Raw genomic sequence first — 21,184 nt, forward strand, 5'->3', positions numbered from 1 at the left:
TAAAAAGAAAGAGAGGCTAGTGTCAAAACCCAAACTGCAGATATCAACAGGCAGATATTTAGTGAAAATAACATTCAGGCAGAAATAAACGTGAGCATGTTGCATTTTCAATTTAATTTTTAATGGTATTTCTTGACCCAGGAAAGCTCCAAATACAGTTCACACAGAACAGTAATCATTAGCTTCTCATAATGGAAACTCCGAGTTCATGTATTCTTCTATACTGTTTTTGTTTTTCTTTTTGCCTTAAGATGGAACTGCAAGACTCCACCTCTCACGGCAGAACTTCAGATTCCACACCCTTACATTTCATCTATTTCTAAACAGCTCTTCTTGATTTTATGTTTAGAGGTCCCAGATGTCTCTGCCTCACTTTCCTCTATCTTATGTCCAAATTCCAAAGCTATTATTGTTCTTGCTATCTCTTAAGGTTCGGATTGAAGAGCAGGAGGCTAAAACTCACTTTTCTGGAAAACTGTCTTACCTACTTCCAGAAGGAAAACGAAACTGAGACGTCCCTGGGAGGAGAAATGAAACCAAAACTCCCTTCCAGGGTATAAAAGACTGGCTGCGGCGGCTCCGCTAGTCAGAAGCCCGGGTTCAGACCCTCCGCCCAGCTTCCTCTCGCGCTCCAGGTTCGTCCCCTCTGGGTCTCTTCTCCCCGGCGGGCGGCAGGCGCCCGTCAGCGGCGCCTCAGGCGCAGCAGGTCGGGGCCCGACTCCGCGGGAGGTCTGGGGTGGGGAGTGGGAGGTGCTCGGACGCAGGACCCCAGCTGGGGGCGGGGAGCGGGGAGCGGGGGCTGGGTGTGCGGAGCGGGCTCCGAGAGGACAGGTACAACTAAGGGAGAGACTTGGAGTGGAGATGTCCCGCGCGGGTTCAAGCTCTCTGGTCGGAGCGGGAGGCGGCCCGGGAGCCTTTCTGGGCGCGCGGGGCTGGTGGTGCGGGTTGCTGCGGGCGCCACCACGCCCCCCGGAAAGGGTGGTGGTGGACGGATCTCTTCGTTGGCCGCGGGAGGCAAGGCTTGGGGAGAGGCAAGGAAAGAGATGCTGGTGAGGAGCGCCGGGGTCTAAAGTCTGGAGAGGGCCGAGTGTTCAAGCATTTAAGGGGTCCTCTTGAAAGAAAGGGTGCTGGGGATCTGGGGCCTTGAGGAGAGACTAAGAGAGGTCAGAGCTGAGCACGGACAATAAAATCTAGACGTTGACAGCAGCAAGCAGCTTCCTACTCCACGCAGAATCCTGTGCCCAACTACAAACTTGCAGAACTGGAATCTGCATTTTAATATCTCGCAGATTCCTACGTACCCCTACATTTCAGTGGCTTCATGCAATAATTTATTTCTTAAAAGCAGTTAAAAGAATGTATTCATGGTGAAGGGGCATGCATTAGTTTTCTAGTGCTGCATAACCTATTATTGCAAATTTAGTGGCATAAGTTAATAAAAATTTATTATTTTTAAGTTTCCACGAATCAGAAGTCCAGGCACCGATTAATGGAATCCTTTTACTCAGCATCTCATCCTACTGAAATGAAGGTTCCCTGTTTTCTTTTTTTTTTTTAATTTTTTATTCTTATGTTAATCCCCATACATTACATCATTAGTTTTAGATGTAGTGTTCCATGATTCATTGTTTGTGCATAACACCCAGTGCTCCATGCTGTATGTGCCCTCCTCAATACCCATCACCAGGCTAACCCATCCTCCCACCCCCCTCCCCTCTAGAACCCTCAGTTTGTTTTTCAGAGTCCATTGTCTCTCATGGTTCGTCTACCCCTCCGATTTCCCCCCCTTCATTCTTCCCCTCCTGCTGAGGTTCCCTGTTTTCTTATTGGCTCTTGGCTGTGGCAGCTTTTGTCTTCAAAGCTAGAAGGAGAATCTGTCTTCTGCTATGTTAGAGTCTTACATAATGAGACCTAATCATGGGAGAGACTATCCCATTCAATACACTGATCCTAACCACACTCAAGGGGAGGATATTGTACAGGGCAATGCACCTGGGTGGCTGGAGTTCTGAAGGCTGTCTAGAATTCTGTCCATTGCTGGTCTGCTCTTCTCCAGACAGTGTTTCAGGAACTTGAGTCTTTCTATCAAGTGGTTGCATCATTCCCTGGGCCTTATTCTCTGAATTGGACTGTATCTACTCCAATAATCTATGATTTCTCTTTTTTACCCTTCTCTTCTTCCTTTTAAAGATTGTTTAAATCAGAATCCAAATAGAGTTCTGGCACTACTATGATTGGGTGATATGTCTTTAAGTTTGTCTTAATCTCTTTTTTCCTCTTGTAATTTATTTATTAATAAATTGGGGTCCTTTCCCTTCCTTTTCCCTTCCCTTTCCCTTTCTCTTTTTCCATCTTGTAGAGATTCTCTTAGTCTTCCTGGTATCACTTAACAGGTTCCTCTAGCTTATAAATGTCTTGTTAATTACTTGTTGCTACTAAGTTTTGATCAAATTAAAGTTAAAAAATTTTTTTTGATTGGAGTATTTCAAGAATGGTGTAGTTCTACATGGAAGTAGATATTTGCCTGTATTTTTGTTGTGCTATCATCTCAAAATAGCAATATCTATTAATTCATTAGAAATTGTAATAGAAATATAAATAAAATTTCTCCATTTATAGTATTTGGTACCCCATTGGTTCAGTACCTATATAAGAAAGGCAATTTAACTTCTTGATTGCAGAAACCCTTAATTTTTGATGTATTATCTTTAGATGCTATCTCTGGGCTTTCTTCTATGAAAAACAAGGGACTTAATATACACTCTTCTTTTTCTTCTATTCATCCCTTTCTGAATCTCCCAATTTGGTTATTACATTATTTTTATATTGTCAAGGTTTATCATAGTTTACAATATTTTAAAACTTTAATTCTTGTGATTTGTTTCTAGCTGAATCAAAAATGGAAAGCCAAGTAAACAAGTTATAAAATTATTTATTATGTTATTCATTGTAGAAGCAATCTATATGTTTGGCTTGGAAATGTAGTTATCATTTAGATACTGTTTGAAATTGATACTTTTCTAAATTCAAAGTATCATGGATCCTCCTATTTTTCTTTATAGCTTCCTTTAATTTTTCTGGATCATATGTAGTTTCACTGTTTCTTGACTGTCATATGCTTAATCCACCCCCCCGCCCCAGCTAATTTTCTGTATCATCTCTTTAAATAAAATTATCGTTTAGGATAGGTGGTTGGTGACATTTCTGACTTCTCTAATGTCTGGTGATACTGTCTTTCTGCCCTCTTAATGGATTGAATGACTAGATACGGAATTCTAAGTTCAAAATATTTTCCCCTGGGAAATTTGCAAACATTGTTTTCTTTTATCAAAACATCCAAAGATGCTCCTCATTTTATTCAGTTCTGTGTGCCAGGTACTATTTTCATCAATTTGTATACATCAGCTCATACATTTAAAAAGCTAGAAAACACAGCCAGAGGAAAATAACATTATTGTCTGTCCCAGTTTTATAGAGGAGTAGACTGAGATATAGAGAAAGGAAATAACTTGCCTAAGATTATAAAACTATAGTATGTTTCAGAACTAGGATTAAAACCTAGGCATTCTGCCAATAATGCTTATGCCTTTAACCACTTTACTTACATTTCTTTGCAGCATATCTTCATCTTTCTCTTTGCTCTTGGAGCTCTGCAATTTGAAGGTGCTATTTCTAAGTGTGTGTTTCTTTTTTGTCATTATTTCTTCATAGTACTTGGAATAACTTTTCAGTCTAAAAATGTGTACTTTAACTGTGCTCCAATATTATTGTATGACTTTAAATATTATATCTTTGGTTATTTTTATCTCCACTCATTTTAGAATCTTAGTTTTTTCCCTCTGGAATTACTGTGGGATGAATTTAAAACTTTTAAATCTATCCTCTGTATTTCTTAATATTGTTTTCTGTTTTCCATCTCTTTGTTTTTTACTTCTGTCTTATAAATTTCCTGGGGTTGCCTGGGAGACTCAGTTGGTTAAGTGTCTGACTTCGGCTTAGGTCATGATCTCAGGGTCCTGGGATTGAACCCTGCATCGGGCTCCCCAATCAGAGGGGAGTCTGCTTGTCCCTCTCCCTCTGCCCCTCCCCCCACTCGTGCTCTCTCTGTCTCTCAAATAAATAGATAAATAAATCTTAAAAAAAAAAGAAACTTCCTGGATTTTAGATCTCCAACTTAAGATTTCAGCATGTCCATTTTATTATTCTGCACATGATTTTTTCCTGAAATTATATTTAAAATTTTTATGAGCATTTACTTTTTTTTCTGTAGCAGTCTGTTATTGTTGTATTAGATAATATTGTAATTATTGGGATGCTAATTTGAACTTTTTAAAGGACTATTCTGTCCTTGAATCATGTTTATTCATCTGGCTTCTTCTTAATAGCCCCCCCCCAATATCTAATGATTCTAATTTTTTCATTTACATTTATTCAGTGGTTATTATGATGGGTAGTTGGTTTTATTTTCTCTAATGTGCCTCTCCCTTAAATAAGAAAGAACTGGGCATAGTGATATAAATTCTGTGTAAATGTTAAATGAGGCATGAATTCAGGGTGAAATTTCATAAGGAGTTTCCTGTAAGATATGTGAGAGGAGATAGGCAGGCAGGCTGTGGAATCCCTTAGTTGTCAAATTGAGAAGGGTTTTATTCTGCCACCATGGCTCTTGTTGAAAAGTTGTAGTGTCCAATAATAGGCACATATGTCTCATTAGTAATTGTTTTTTTTTTTTTAAAGATTTTATTTATTTATTTGACAGAGAGAAACACAGCCAGAGAGGGAACACGAGCAGGGGGAGTGGGAGAAGGAGAAGCAGGCTTCCTGCGCAACAGAGAGCCCGATGCGGGGCTCAATCCCAGGACCCTGGGATCATGACCTGAGTCGAAGGTAGACAATTAACGACTGAGCCACCCAGGCGCCCTCATTAGTAATTGTTGTTATTTAATTTAAAAATGGTGTTCTTTCTTTCAATTTATGTGTATTCTATTTTCAAATGATTTTGTTAGGACTTATTAATTTGTTTGGAGCGAACTACTTAATAAATAAACTATTAGGTATTTATTTTGTCCTAGGAGTACCATAAAAAATTTTCTGAGACATTAAGGGCATTGTGAACATCTGGGAATCTATGAATTACCTTGTTTCATCTTATTTCATTCAGTCTGACCCTACCTTTTCTGGAGCTCTTCCTTCTATAAGATACTTGGGGTTAATTTTCTCCTGTTTACTCAGTTCTCACTGACTCATCTTTTCTCTTTGAGCTTGGTACAATTTGGAGAACTGAAGGAAGACAATATGGCTAATGTGCAATTAGTGAGGTTGAGGATTGCATGAATTGGATGGCAGAGGGTTTTCAGGAAATTCTCTAAACTTGCCTGGGCAAAAGCCCCTTATAACCTGGGCTACACCTACTTTTCCTGTCTCATTTCCAACCAAGTCATTCTGTTTTATACCATGTGGAACAGTCTGTGGCATCAAACTTGTTATGTGGTTTCATATCTCTGTGCATTAAACCAGTGCTATTTTGTTGTCTGAAATGGGATCCTCTATATCTCTTACCTTCTCCAAAATGCTTCCATAATTCTTCCACATTTTTTCAATGTGTCCTTAAAACCTCAGAACAGAGAACCTCTCCAGTTGATTGAAGAACTCTTTCAATTCTCTAATAGTTTCCTGTACCATTTCTGCTGGATCACTCAGCACATTATAGTTTTTGATTTAATTCTCTTTAAACCATTACCAGATTGTAAGGGCCGTGTTTTATGCATATTTGCATATGTTGCAGCAAGTACAGTGCTTGGTGAGGAGTAGATGTTCTATATATCTGAAAAAAGGAGGAATAACTAAGTAAGTGAGAGACCATGCTTTTACCCCTGTCTCCATTAAGTGTTTCCTAAACATTCCATTTCAGCCCACAGTAATTTCTTCTTTCTTTAAGCTTACTCATTTTTACAGTCATAAACTTCCTTGCATTGTTATTTTAATATTTAATATCAATGTATGCCTCACCATTATATTTTCCTTAATGTCATATAATATGACTATCTATCTATCTATCTATCTATCTATCTATCTATCTATCTATCCATCTATCAAGTTTCACTGCCCTAACACACTGTATGGCATATTTGAGGAATGTCTCAATATTTGGTTTTTCTGACAGAATGCTCAAGTGCCTTCTCTTCTGCCACTTTGACAGTTCTTTCTCAGTTACCTTTGCAGATGCTTCCTCTTCTCTGTTGACATTTATTATATATTAGTGATCTGCAAAACTGGATTTTCAGTCCTTTTTTCTTCTTCCATGATACTGTGTCTCTCTGTCCAAGCAAGCTCATTTATATCAATGGCTTTGTTTGCAATAATATTAACATTACTTGCATATTCAGGTCTAGCCCAGACCTTGTGTTTGACCTCTAGACCTGTATATTTTTGAAAGATTTTATTTATTTATTATGTCAGAGAGAGAGAGAGAGAGCACAAGCGGGGGGAACAGCAGGCAGAGGGAGAAGCAGGTTCCCTGCTGAGCAAGGAGCCCAATGTGGGAATGGGATCATGACCTGAGCCGAAGGCAGACACTTAACGACTGAGCCACCCAGGTGTCCCATTGACCTGTATATTTCATTACTCCTGTGACATATCCTATGATAGATCTTGAAATCAAGTCAAACTCAGGCTGACCACAAATTTGCATTCATGATCTTTCCCTGAAATGTGGGCTTGTTCCAAGTTTTCCTGCCCAGGGAATGGCCTCGTCCTCCATCCTGTTGCATCAGGTAGAATCCTAAGAATCATCCTTGACAACCCTCACTCAGTACCCCCTCTTCTCCATCCATATCAGATCCATTACCAAATTATGTCAAACTTACCTTCTAAGTATATAATATCCGTAAGTTCCCCAAACTATCAACAAACTATATTACATCAAACTGTGATCATTACCCTTCTGGACAATGGTTTTTCTCTCTGCTCCAGTAACAGAACTTTGCTCCCATCCTATCTATTCTCTCTACTATAGCCAGAGTAATCTTTGAAATTGTCAAGCCATTCATAGCACTACCTGCTTAAAATCCATCAATGGCTTCTAGGATGAAAACATGCCCTCAAAGGCTCTGCATGCTCTTATATTTCTGGAACTCTCTAGCACAGCTAGCTCTTTCCTCACTCTCTCCATTCCAGCCTTGCTGGCTTCCATTTTGGATCTAGTAGCACCCACATTCCTTCATGCCATAAGACTTTTGTACATGGTATGTTGATGTTCCCTCTGCCTGGAATGCTACTCTCCTCTACTCCTTTGTTTAATTAATTCTTGTTTCATTCTTCAGAAATCAGCTCAAGCATTACTTCATTAGGGAAGCTTCCTCTGTTCCCTTTGACTTTGTCACATTTGTAATTTTCCATTGTTTATATAATTATCCAATTAATATTTGTCTTTCTGGTGGAGGTTAAGCTCCATAACTGACCGCATGTTGTCTTTTGTTCATTCTTGTATTCTCACTGCCTGATGTTTTGCTTAATATACAGTAGTTATTCAATACTATCTGTTGATGGAATAAATGAATTTCTAATTTTTCTTCTTTCTTTGTAGGTCTGTCATTTTCATTAATAACTGCTGCTTAGAGGTACCAAAGTAAAGGATATTTGCTATATTTAATATTTTCCAGTTCAGGTTCGAGGCCCAGGTTGAGCAGCAAGAATGGGTAATTTTCAATGTAAAATTTTTATAAATTATAGAATAATGATTCTTTAAGCTACACAATTTAATAGAATTAAAATAACTTTATTGTTATTTCTTTTTCAAATAATAAGTAAACAATCTTTTTTTACAGATTTAGAAGAACACGCGATGGTTTTAGAGAGAATGTCACAGCTGATTTTGAGTGCAGTGCCAAAAGCTGAGTGAGTATTGTAGTAAGAAATGAAGAGATGTACAGTTCAGTATCATATCTCCTGTATATCTGTTTGACATTAAAGTAATGTCTGTCTAAAAAAAGTGAAGTCTATCATCTCAGTATATATTATAGTATATTATATCTATAATTATATATACATGTATGATTTTTTTTAATTAATTTTTTTATTCTTATGTTAATCCCCATACATTACATCATTAGTTTTAGATGACGTGTTCCATGATTCATTGTTTGTGCACAACACCCAGTGCTCCATGCAGAATGTGCCCTCCTCAATACCCACCACCAGGCTAACCCATCCTCCCACCCCCCTCCCCTCTAGAACCCTGTTTGTTTTTCAGAGTCCATCGTCTCTCATGGTTCGTCTACCCCTCCGATTTCCCCCGCTTCATTCTTCCCCTCCCGCTACCTTCTTCTTCTTTTTTTTTTCTTAACATATATTGCATTATTTGTTTCAGAGGTACAGATCTGAGATTCAACAGTCTTTATATGTATGATTTTTAACACAGAACTTTTCAAGCTGTTTGATGGTGAATGGACACAGTTTTCTCTTGCTTTATTTGTACACAGCTGTCAATGAACCTATTGTTTTATAAAGAAATAAGATTGATTAAGTGGGAAGCATTTAATACAGTTCTGTATGCAGAATAGAGGTGTCAAATTCCTGATTCCAATCCAGATTCTGACACGTGGTCTTACATAATTTGCTCTATCTCTTTGAGCCTCAGTTTCTGTATCTATAGAATAGGAATGATCTTCCTATGAAGGACAGTCATGCATATGGATATACTTGAAAAGTCTTATCATAGAGCCTGACATAAAATAATTACTCAACAAATTACTTGCTGGTGATAGTGATAATGGATAATAATAACAACGCTACTGCCTTTTTTGGGCCTTATTGAGTCGATATGTAATTTTTGTTTTAACTGCTTTCATTTTAGATATTCCAGTTTATTCAATGATTTTGTTGAATCTGAATTTTTTCTGATTGATGGAGATTCATTACTTGCTACATGCATATGTGAGAAATCATTAAAGCCAGGGCAGCAGCTCCACTTCTTCTATCTGGTTGAATGCTATCTTACGGATCTTATCAGTAAAGGAGGACAATTTGCCATAGTTTTCTTCAAGGTAACATGTAACAGTAGAGTTCTTTATTATGATTTAAGAACTAAAACTAAAATTCCTTACTGTTTTATATTTTTTTCCTTATTACCAAGTTAAATATATCTATAAGAATTCAGAAAATTTAAAGGGAAGAACAGATAAAAAAATACTCATAATCCGAGTATTCAGAAATTACCATATTTGAGATTATATTTTAGGGATGCCTGGGTGGCTCAGTTGGTTAAGCATCTGCCTTCGGCTCCAGTCATGATCCCAGGGTCCTGAGATCAAATCCCGCATCAGGCTCCCTGCTCAGCGGGGAGTCTGCTTCTGCTTCTCCCTCTCCCTCTGCCTGTGGCTCCCCCTGCTTTTGCTCTCTTTCTCTCTGACAAATAAATAAATAAAATCTTTAAAAAAAGAGCATATTTTATTCTCAATAACTAAACTTCATATAAGGACACACAGGGTCATGAAGGAGGATGAGAAATCCTCTCAACGGAAGCTCAGTTGATCTCTGGATTCTGCTTTTCCAACTCTGAGAACTGCTTCTGTCTTCAGAACTCAGCAGTCAATTTATTTGAACCCAGAAAAATGTCAGACTCATTAATACTACTTTGTTTATTATTTGCTCTATAGTAAATACTTCTGAGGGAGTATATTTTGTCTTCCTTTTCCAATTATGAATATAATTAGTAAAATATTAACAGTTTCAACTACAGATAGGTATAACCACTACCACCTCTTCCTTATCCTGTCCTGAACGTAACCAGTGTGTTACTCTTAAGGATTTTGGCGTGTGTCTGTTCACTTTGCAATCTACAATATTGCTAGATTTTTAAACATTGCTAACTTCTTGCAAGCAATGTTTTGAATAAAGAGCCATGATTCTAATGTTTATAGTCTAGTTTGCTGCACTAATTCTGATCTGTTGAGAAAAACCTCTGCCAATTCAGGAGGATCATACTAAATTGGAACAATCCTCTCAAAGTGATTCACCTTGGTTTCCTGTTCTGGATAATTTATATCCACCATTTGCTTTTGCATATTTTTCTGTCCTTTTTCTTTTTGAGGTGATATTGGAGAGGAAAAGAATAGGAAGGAAAAGTATGATAAATCTTGACTATTATGTGCCTGCTTAAAGGGGATGTATGTATTTAAATCCAAATTGTGATTTATGGCATGTATTTGTGAAATGACGGTCAAGGCTTAAGGGTCTATTCCCTGACTATAAAGCAGAACAAAACTGTGTTGGAACATATTCCTTTAATGACTAATGATATATATAAACCAATTAAATGATAATTTCAAAAGAATATACTTTATCCCATCCCCACAGGATGCTGAGTATGCATATTTCAACTTCCCTGAACTTCTTCCTTTGAGAACTGCTTTAATTCTTCATCTTCAGCATAATACCAGCATTGATGTTCGAACAAAATTTTCTGGATGCCTGTCACAGGAGTGGGAGATTTTCTTGGAAGACAGTTACCCATATTACCTGATAGTTGCCGATGAAGGCCTGAACCATCTACAAACATACCTTTTCAACTTTTTAATTACTCAGTCTTGGGCAATGAAGGTCAACATTGTGCTTTCCTCAGGGCAAACATCTGATATTCTTCGACTTTATGCATACCTTATGCCAAGCATGTATAAAAACCAACAATTTTTCAAAGAGGTAATTGACATCTAAAGATAAATTTCTTTTAGAATTTTACAAAATTTTCCATGTTACTTGACTTAGTTTTATTTCTGCCACTTCTATGGAAATTATCATAAGCTTAACAGAGAAATCTAGAAAATTGGTAAGGATAATACAAATGCAGTCGTAGGTTCAGAACTTGTAATAACAACAGTGATTGGTACTTCTCATGAGTCATTTTTTAAAAACTTTACAACAGCCCTTTAAGTTAGGTGTTAGTATCACCTGTGTTTTGCAGGTGAGGAAATAGATACTTGAATAAGCAATTTGCTCATCATCAACATTAAATGAATAATAGAGCATGGATTTGAAAAGTAGTCTGACTCCAGCCCTTACTTGACTACTATATGGTATACTGCCTCCAAGTTAATGAAGGCCAGAAATGCATTAAATTGGAGGGAAAAACTCATGCCTCTACTGCTGAGACATACTACTGAAATGATCTTTAATATGGTAGTTTTTAAAATTTTTTTTATTATGTTAATCACCATACATAGCATCATTAGTTTTGATGTACTGTTCCATGATTCATTGTTTGCCTATAACACCCAGTGCTCCATGCAGAACGTGCCCTCTTTAATACCCATCATCAAGCTAACCCACCCTCCCATCCCCCTCCCCTCTAGAACCCTCAGTTTATTTCTCAGAGTCCATAGTCTCTCATGGTTCATCTCCCCCTCTGATTCCCCCCCTTCATTTTTCCCTTCCTGCTATCTTTTTTTAACATATAATGTGTTATTTGTTTCAGAGGTACAGGTCTGTGATTCAACAGTCTTGCACAATTCACAGTGCTCATCATAGCATATACCCTCCCCAGTGTCTCTCACCCAGCCACCCCATCCTTCCCACCCCACCCCCCACTCCAGCAACCCTCAGTTTGTTTCCTGAGATTAAGAATTCCTCATATCAGTGAGGTCATTAATATGGTAGTTTTAATAAAACAATGGAGAAGGGTGATGAGGAAGGAAAATAAGTGAAATGTTTATTTCATAATATTAAACCATTAATAGAACTTTTGAAGTATTTAGAATTTAATTCCTTGCTTGATCTTACTCTTACTGGATTGATATATTTGTCAATTACTCTATTGAACTTTTGGGAGTTAAAAATGCATACTGATATTATAAATAAATCTAGTTTCTGTTCAAATTTCACTATTTATAGTGAATTCTAAATATGAAGATAACGCTGTATTTCTTTTTATTGATTTCTTTTTTATTTTTTTTAAAGATTTTATTTATTTATTTGACAGAGAGATAGAGAGAGAGCACAAATAGGCAGAGAGGCAGGTAGAGGGAGAGGGAAAAGCAGACTCTCCACTGAGCAGGGAGCCCGATGCGGGGCTCGATCCTAGGACCCTGGGATCATGACCTGAGCCGAAGGCAGCTGCTTAACCGACTGAGCCACCCAGGCGCCCCAAGATAATGCTGTATTTCATCAAAATGATTTTTGAGTCAGTTAACATTCTTTACTCTGAGAATAGTAATACCCTCATGGTATTTGGAGACATCCAGATGGTTGTCATGAAATCTGATAAGATAATTTATTTTGCTTTAGTTAGAACTCCAGTCATTAAACTATTTCCAACTCTAGTTGCCTACTGTGAGTAGGAACAGCCCTGGGATTGATTTTTAATTTGGGAAGAGGTACTATAATCACTTGATCTCATTTTATTCTGTTAGAGCAATTTCTGAATCTGAGTTTGAAGGGTGCCTTACAAACAAACATCTTTCTCAATCTCTCCTTAAGAAGATTTTTTTTAAGTGTTAGATTTTATTTCTAGTATATTAATATAGTTCCCAGTTTATTGAACACTCATTTTAAAGAGGTTATTTCATTTATCTCTTTGAGGACTATATGAGATGAAAATAAAAATGTAGTATATGTTGATAATGGTTGTTGCAGGATGATAGGTACCTGGGGGGAGATTATGCTATTCCTTATTTATGTGTGTGTTTGAAATTTTTCATAATAAAATATAATGTATTAAATGACACACTCTTTCTTTTTGAGATGTTGGGAATGTTCTAAAATTAAATTATAGTGGTGGCTGCACAACTCTGTAACTTTACCAAAAACCATTGAATTGTCCCCTTAAAAAGTGAGTGAATTTTATATTATGTTAAGTATACTTTTTATAAAGTTGTTAAAAAAAATGCACTAAATTCCCAAACAAAAATTAATTCAGCAAGAACAAAATAGTGCTGCTTGACAGGCTTTAAAAGCATTGTTGATGATCTGTAATTACATTAGTGTAATTTTTTTAACTGGGAAATATATTTTAACAATTATATCTTCAATATATGATTTTCTGTAGCTGGAAAGTGATTAGTTATTTTATTTGTGACAATTTATGTGACTTGCCATCCTTTTACAGAATAAAAAGAAGATTGAGAGTGCTTATAAAACCCTGATTAAACAATTGGAAGAATGTAGAATTTCAGCACTAGAATCTCTTTTTGGAAATTTAAAATGGAAGAATATGATGGAAGAGGTACTGAAACTTTAAAAGAAAACCTTTTTATTTGAACTAATTTTTTGATTATAAAAAAGTTGCAAAAATAGTACTGATTTCCCATAGATTTCTCACCCAGTTTCCCCTAATATTAGCATCCGATGTAACCACGGTACATTGTTCAAAACCAGGAAATGAACATCAGTATAATACTATTAACCAAGATTCAGACATTATTTGAGTTTCACTTACTTTTCCACGAATGTCCTTTTTCTGTTCCAGGATTCTGTCCAGGGTCCCACATCCATTTAGTTATTTTTCTCTAGTTTCCTCCAATCTGTAGTAGTTTCTCAATGTTTCCTTGTCTTTTGTGACCTTGATGTTTTTGAAAGGTAATGATCAGTTATTTATTTTTTTGGGCTTGTCTCATGTTTGCTAATGATTGGAATGAGGTTATTATGTATTTTTGGCAAGAATGCCAGTGAGTTGGTGTTTACAATATATCAAAGGGTTCATGATGTTGATGTCTTAACACTGATTAAGCTGGTGCCTTCCGGCCTTCTCCACCATAAAGTTACTATCTTTCCTGACTCTGCAAATCCTGTTTTTTCTCAGACGTTTGCCAATTAATTTTAGAACCCATCAATGGATCTTGTCTGCGACAGTTATTGCTAGATCTGTTTGCCTAATGGTTGTTTTCTTTCTTTTTTTTTTTTAAAGATTTTATTTATTTATTTATTTGACAGAGACAGAGAGAGCAGGAACACAAGCAGGGGGAGTGGGAGAGGGAGAAGCAGGCTTTCCGCTGAGCCGGGAGCCCGATGCGGGGCTCAATCCCAGGATCCTGGGATCATGACCTGAGCCGAAGGCAGTCGCTTAACCAACTGAGCCACCAGGCGCCCCCTAATGGTTGTTTTCTATTTCACTTTTTCCTTCTACTTTTCTTACTTGGAATTCTCCTGTAAGGGAGAGCCCTTGTATCTCTGACCTTTACTTGTTTATTTATTTATATCAGCATGGACTAGTGGATATTTTATGTTATAGATTAAAGTCCAATATTACAGTTGTTTTGGTGCTCAAATTGTTCTAGGTTTGAACATTAGAGACTCATTCAGGTTTGCACTCTTTTGCATGCCCAACCCCCCTCCCCATCTTTTTTCTCTTCTAAAACCCTTTATTGAGGTTTGATGACATACCTTGTGGTGATGGTTACACAGATGTACATTTATCTTCAAATTCATCAGGCCCCATCTTTTTGAGCAGTTTTGCTTTTTGAAACCACAAGATGTTCCGTTCTCATCTTGTATTTTCTCTGCCTCAACCTTGAAATTTACCACTTCTCCAAGGAGTTCCGGTTGCTGTTGTTGGAAAACAGCATTTAGAAGCCAAGATCTGGGAATTATGTTTGTTCATTTCTACTGGGGTGTCATTGCTATGAGGACTTTTTAGCAGACACAGCTAGGAAATACATGTATGTATGCTAAGCCATGCATATACGCCTGTCTATTTTTTAATCTATCATCTATCTCAAATATCATGCATTCATACCAATAACTTATACTCCAATCCAACTTCATATCCTTCATTTTACACCTCCCCTTTCTTTATTTGTAATTTCTTTCTCCAATTATGAGAAAGTCAGCTCTCATGACATACAATATATTTACTTATTTTTTCAATTCTAGTATATACATGAAGTGGTTTTAGAATTGCTAACCGTATCTTGTGAGAAACACATTTACTAACTGGATTACAGGATTTATGTGCAGTTCTTTTTATCTTTAGTCGTAGAATATGTAAAACACTGCTTTCCAAAGTTATTTAGGTTAGTTTTTTTCTTGCACACCCCATTTAGTTTGGTTGTTATTCATTACTAATATAGTTAGGTTCATTGGTTAGTATTTGCATTTCACTTTGGGTTCCTGCAACCCATTTCTAGGTTGTTTTTAATTACCTGTTTATTTTGGAGGGTATATGAAATGTATAGGAAGCATACTTAGGATTCTAAGAATCAGATATAAAAAAAGATATGCTCAAAGAAGTGACGCTTTGTTCTTATCCCTGCTACTCTGATCCCATTCTCCTCTACAGTTACCCCTTTCCCAAATACTTTCTGTAGGTAATTTTTCTCTTTAGTTTCAGAGTTATCCTTCTTGCATTATTATTACTATTTTTTGCACAAAAAAGCAGATGTGTGTATTTTCTTATATCATCTTTCTTAAATAAATGATCACATATTATAGATATTTTTCAGTACCTTTCCTTTAACACTTAACAGCATGTTTAGAAATCATTTTAAAGCAATTTATAGATATCTTCCTCATTATGTTATATAGCTGCATAGCACTGCCTCATATAGATGTACTATAACTTGTTTAACCAATTTCTTACTACAGAATTTATATTTGTTTTCAACATTTTGCAATTATAATCAATGCTATAATAAATAATCATCTGTAGTATATGCAATTTTGTATTATTGGAGGTATAGCCACAGAGTAGATTTTAAAAATGGAATCGAGTCAAAAGATAAGTGTATATGTTGCTTACTTAGGTTTTGTCAATTTTCTTTCTAGAAGGATTATATCATTATTTTCTTTCAATTTTAAATGTTTTCTCTATATTACAGATATTAGCACTTTGTGATATATTTTATGAATATTTTCTTCCAACTTGTCAGTTGTCTTTTGACTTTGTTTATGATTTTTTTGTGTACATTTAAAAAAATTTTTTTCCTTCTTTTTATTTATTTATTTATTAATTAACATATAGTGTATTATTTGTTTCAGGGGTACAGGTCTGTGATTCATCAGTCTTACACAATTCACAGAGCTCACCATAGCACATACCCTCCCAATGTAAAATTTTTACTGTCAAATTTATTAATCTTTTTGTTAAGTGTTGTTGCCTCTAGATTTTGAGTCACAGTTAGAAAGCCTTTCCCTACATACATCAAGGTTAAAAAGAAGATTTGCCTGTGGTTTCTTCTTATATTACAATTTTTTAAAGTTTAGATTCCTAATCTATTTGCAATTCATTCTTGTAGAGAGTGTGAGATATGGATATAATTTTTATTTTTTCAAAGGGATGTTCAGTGGCATTTATTAAAAAGTCCACTTTTATCCCAGTGATTTTAGATGCCACATCATTTATTAAATTTCTATATGTATTTGGAAATAAATCTGGACTTTCTACTCTGTTCCTCTGGTTTATTTGCAAATTTTACACTCTTGATTATAGAGACTTAATAGTATTTTTAATGTATTGTTTAGCTAGGTTTTCCATGTATAGTTTTTCTCTTACAGCCATTTTGCATTTTTATTTTTCCATATGAAATTTTGTTATCAACTTGTCTAAGTTAAAAAAAATCTTGTTATTTTTGTTGGAGTATATTGAATTTATAAATTAAACTGGAGAGAATTGGCGTCTTTATAATGTTGAATTATTCCATGCAAGAAGAGGGGGTGCATCTGTTCTAGTCTATTTTTGTGAGTTAAAAAAATTCCTTATATATGTTTTGTATATTTCTTGTTAAATTTTTTCCTAAGTATTTAATGTTTTGTTGTTATTAAGTAAATTTTGCTGTTATTCCAAGATTTTATCTACCATTGTGTTCTTTGGCTCTTTGTTGTTTATACATATGAAACCTGATTTTTGTTGCAATTTTTTGTGCTGATGTCTCATTGACATTTTAAGTTTTGAATTAGTTTAATTATTCTTTGGGGTTATCCATATATACTATCACATCATTTGTGAGCAGTGATAGTTTTATATCTTCTTTACCCATTCTTATGCCTGAAATTACCTTTTCTTGTCTAGATGCATTAGGTAACAAACCTGGTACAGTGGTGGATAGTAACAGATATAGTGAGCCTTGTTCCTGATCTTAGTAGAAATGTCTCTAGTGTTTCCCCGTTATACACACACACGTATATATAGATTCATTCTGATGTTAAGACTGTATCCCTCAACTTATATTTTTTTGAGTGTTTTTATCGTGAATGTGTATTGAAATTGTGGATACAATTATGATATTTAAATAATTAGTTTTATTAATATGGTATTTCGATATAAATGGATTTTTAAATATTGAAGCAACTCTATTTCTGGAATAAATCCTATTGGATCATGGTATTATTTTCTTAATATGGTGTTGGGTTCTGCTTGCTAATATGTTATTTAGAATTTTTGCATCAGTATGCATGAGTGATACTTTTCTGTAGTTTTCTTTCAGTACACTGTAATTATTTGGTTGGGTATCAGTGTCATGCATGCTTCGTAAAAAAAAGATTAGAATATTTTCTTTTTCTTTTCAGTATTCCAAAATAATTTATGGATCACTGGGATTATCTGGTTTTTGAAGATTAAAATAGAATTTCCCTATAAAGCCATATGGGACTGGTACTTTTTTGTGGGATAATTTCTTAGTTTTCTCTATTTGTCCTATGGAAATTGGTTTATTTAAGCTTAGTAACTCCAATGGGGTCAATTTTTATAATTAATCCTTATGAGGAAATTATCCATTCATTTACATTTCAAATTTATTTGCATAGAAGTTTGCAAAGTAGGCTATATGACTTTTTAAAAATTGTTTCAGTAATTTTATCTTTACATTTTTATTCTGTACATTTTTTATTTCTCCCATTTATTAATGATCAAATTTGCTAGTGGCTTGTCTGTTTTTTTTTTTTAAAGATTTTATTTATTTATTTGAGAGAGAGAGAATGAGAGAGAGCACATGAGAGGGGGGAGGGTCAGAGGGAGAAGCAGACTCTCTGCCGAGCAGGGAGCCCATTGCGGGACTCGATCCAGGGACTCCAGGATCATGAGCTGAGCCGAAGGCAGTCGCTTAACCAACTGAGCCACCCAGGCGCCCGGCTTGTCTGTTTTTTAAAGTTTTTCAAAAATCCCTAGAATTTTGATTTATTAATTAGATCTATCTACCAATTTTCTCTTAATTTTTGCATACTTTTATCTTTATTTTTCACCTCCATTTGCTTTCCTTTAGTTCAGTTTGTTGTTCCTTTTTAGATTTTCTTTTTGGAGCTAAGAATTTAATCCATTTTTTTATTCTGTCATTTTTATTGTTAAATATGTTTAATGCAATGAATTTTCCTTTGGCCACTGCTTTAAATTTATCCCATAAATTATGATATGTAGTGTTTTTATTATCATTTTTATAAATTCTGTTTGTATTTCCCTTTCACCAGGAGTAGCTTTATAGAAAATGTTTTTAAGCTTAGATTGAAGGGTCTTTGTGCCTTTTTATTTTTAAAACTAAATTCTACCTGTAGTGTGTTTTGATCAGAGAGCAGTTTGTAGTGTTTCTACACTATGGAAGTTACTGATATTTTCTTTGTGACTTAACATATGACCAATTTTTATGGATGTGCTGGGGCACTTAAGAGGAATACATATTCTCTATCACCAGAGTTTAATTCATAGGATCTACACTATTGATTATGCTGTTTAAGTCATCTATCTTCTTGCTTGTTTTTTGTCCACTTGATTTCTCTTGTACTGAAAGTAGTATATTAAATTTTGTTATTATTAGTGTGTTTCTGAATATAGTTGCTTTAATCTCCTGTAATTTTTGCATCGTAAATTTGGTTGTGACATTATATGTTGCATAATTATTCATAATTATTCATATGAGATGAATCATTCATAAAGGTTACATCTCCATTATAAATTGTGGCTTTTAGAGTAAAAGAGTGCGTTTCTTTTTCACACTTAATGCTTTTTTTTTCACATTTAATGCATTTGAGCTTGAATTCTCCCTAGACTGCTGTAAAAATTGCTAGCCTCTCTTCCCTCCTTTTTTTCCCCACCATTTGCCTCATATACTTTTATCCATCCCTTTATTTTTAGTCCTTCTGAGTCACTTTATTTAAGTTGTGTTTCTTGCATACCACATGTATTTGAGTTATTAAAAATTCTTCACATATTTTATTTTTATTGGATGCATAATATTTCCCTAATGCTAAACACCTAAATTATTTGAGAATTGGTTTCTACAAATAATTCTGTATGAACATCTTGGTGCATAAATCTTGGTACACATTTTGTGTTATTTACCTAGCCTGGATACCTAGAACTTGAATAGCCAGTCACAAAGTATCAATATATTTAATGGTAATCATATGTATTGCTAAATAGCTTTGCAGTAATTATGTACCTATCTGTACTCTTATTAGCAAAGCATAAGAGAAATGACACATCACATGATTTACAGTGCTGTCTTTTATCATTAGAATATTCTAATATTTGTTAATTTGTAAATAATATGCTACTATTATATATTTTTAATTTATATTTGTATTTTAAATTTATATTTATTTTTAATTTATACTTATTTATATTTTTATTTATATGTATATTATATATATTATAAATAAAATATGCTATTTGTTCATTTATTACTAGAGAGGTTGAACATTTTTTCTATTTTGTTAATATTTGTACTTCTTTTGTGAATTATCTGCTCATGTCTTATTAAAGGCTGAGATGTTTTATTATTGATTTATAGGAGCTCTTTACATAGTTAAATTTTAATGATTTTACAAAAATATGTATTTTCCCATCTTAAAATTTTCTTTATCATTTTTAACAGAAATATTTGTAATTTTATATAGTCATATCTTTGTATGATTTCTTCTAGTAAGATTACTTATGAATAAAAATATTTTTTAAATATCATGACATTTACAGTTTTCTTCTGTGACAGGCATGTGAAACTATTTCTCAGCTTAAGCAACTCTGGCCAGAAGGATCTGACATTCGGCGTGTTCTTTGTGTTACTTCATGCTCATTGTCTTTGAGAATGTACCATCACTTTTTAGAAAATAGAAAGAAGACTACCTCTGTTGAGAAAACTAACATCCAAGAGGTGTGATTGTTATAACTTTACTGTGAAACATCATTGCTTTCCACTTTTGAAATTTTACTGATTTTCATCTACCTTTTCTTCCATTTGGTATTTTATTTATTTCCCCAATTTAATTATATAAATTTCTCCCAAAAGAGGGAAAAACTGGAATTTGTTTATCAGAAATATTTATGATGCTGTTATATGATTTAGTGTTTTACTATACAGACATTTCCCCTTAGTACACATTTAATCACATTTGTCCAATTATCTAGAAGAAGGGGTAATAAGAAAGGAAATTAGTGCTTGGTGAGAGCTTACATTATAATATTGCGGGTTCTTTATATGCCTTGTGTCTTTATATCCTCACAACAGCATTTTAAGGGAGGTATTTATTCCCATTTCACATATGCAAATCCCTGAGGTTCAGATAGTCCGGGTAACATTCCTTAATTAAATAGCAGTGTGGAATGAGGAATGAACCTGTATCTGTCTTGTTCAAATTCCATAATACCAGACTGTCTTTAGGAGGAACATTCTTTTTTTTTTTTTTTTAATTTTATTATGTTATGTTAATCACCATACATTAAATCATTAGTTTTTAAAAATTTTTTTATTTTCTTATGTTAATCACCATACATTACATCATTAGTTTTGATGTAGTGTTCCATGATTCATTGTTTGCATATAAGACCCAGTGCTCCATGCAGTACTGCCCTCTTTAATACCCATCACCAGGCTAACCCATCCCCCCACCCCCTCCCCTCTAGAACCCTCAGTTTGTTTCTCAGAGTCCATAGTCTCTCATGCTTCATCTCCCCCTCCAATTTTCCCCGAACATTCTTTTTTTTTAATATATATTTTTTTAAATTTTATTTTATTATGTTATGTTAGTCACCATACAATACATCATTAGTTTTTGATGTGGTGATCCACGATCCATTGTACATTCTTGCTGTAGTGTCTTAGTGCCATCCTAGCTGGAAAAGTACTAAAGCTGTTAACCTTTTTTTTTTTTTTTAAAGATTTTATTTATTTATTTGACAGAGAGATAGAAGAGCACAAGCAGAGGGAGTGGCAGAGGGAGAGGGAGAAGCAGGATCTGCACTGAGCAGGGAACCCGATGTGGGACTCGATCC

At 34.9% G+C, this 21,184-nt stretch overlaps 1 protein-coding gene across 15 annotated transcripts in view; it reads left to right on the top strand.

The window, feature by feature from the left end:
* The first annotated feature begins 558 nt into the window (after positions 1 to 558).
* Positions 559 to 21,184, top strand: part of LOC118022172 (probable ATP-dependent RNA helicase DDX60) — a 188,767-nt gene continuing 168,141 nt past the window's right edge. For 10 of the 15 annotated variants that reach the window (XR_004682397.1, XR_004682391.1, XR_004682390.1 and 7 more), the window contains exons 1-6: positions 6,567 to 7,697; positions 7,827 to 7,896; positions 8,855 to 9,044; positions 10,357 to 10,698; positions 13,100 to 13,216; positions 19,905 to 20,066. Coding sequence is in view for 7 of the 15 variants with exons in the window: in XM_035022748.1 (XP_034878639.1) it covers positions 7,694 to 7,697; positions 7,827 to 7,896; positions 8,855 to 9,044; positions 10,357 to 10,698; positions 13,100 to 13,216; positions 19,905 to 20,066 (885 nt within the window). In the remaining 8 variants the exon portion in view is untranslated. Of the gene's footprint in view, positions 636 to 1,457; positions 1,532 to 4,872; positions 4,888 to 4,927; positions 5,848 to 6,566; positions 7,698 to 7,826; positions 7,897 to 8,854; positions 9,045 to 10,356; positions 10,699 to 13,099; positions 13,217 to 19,904; positions 20,067 to 21,184 lie in introns of those variants that run through there. The other 5 variants (XM_035022742.1, XM_035022745.1, XM_035022747.1 and 2 more) reach the window with 5 other exon arrangements.

This window comes from Mirounga leonina, unplaced genomic scaffold (genome assembly GCF_011800145.1).
Source record: "Mirounga leonina isolate KUSES-001 unplaced genomic scaffold, KU_Mleo_1.0 Mir_176, whole genome shotgun sequence".
In the NCBI taxonomy this organism is placed as follows: domain Eukaryota; kingdom Metazoa; phylum Chordata; class Mammalia; order Carnivora; family Phocidae; genus Mirounga; species Mirounga leonina.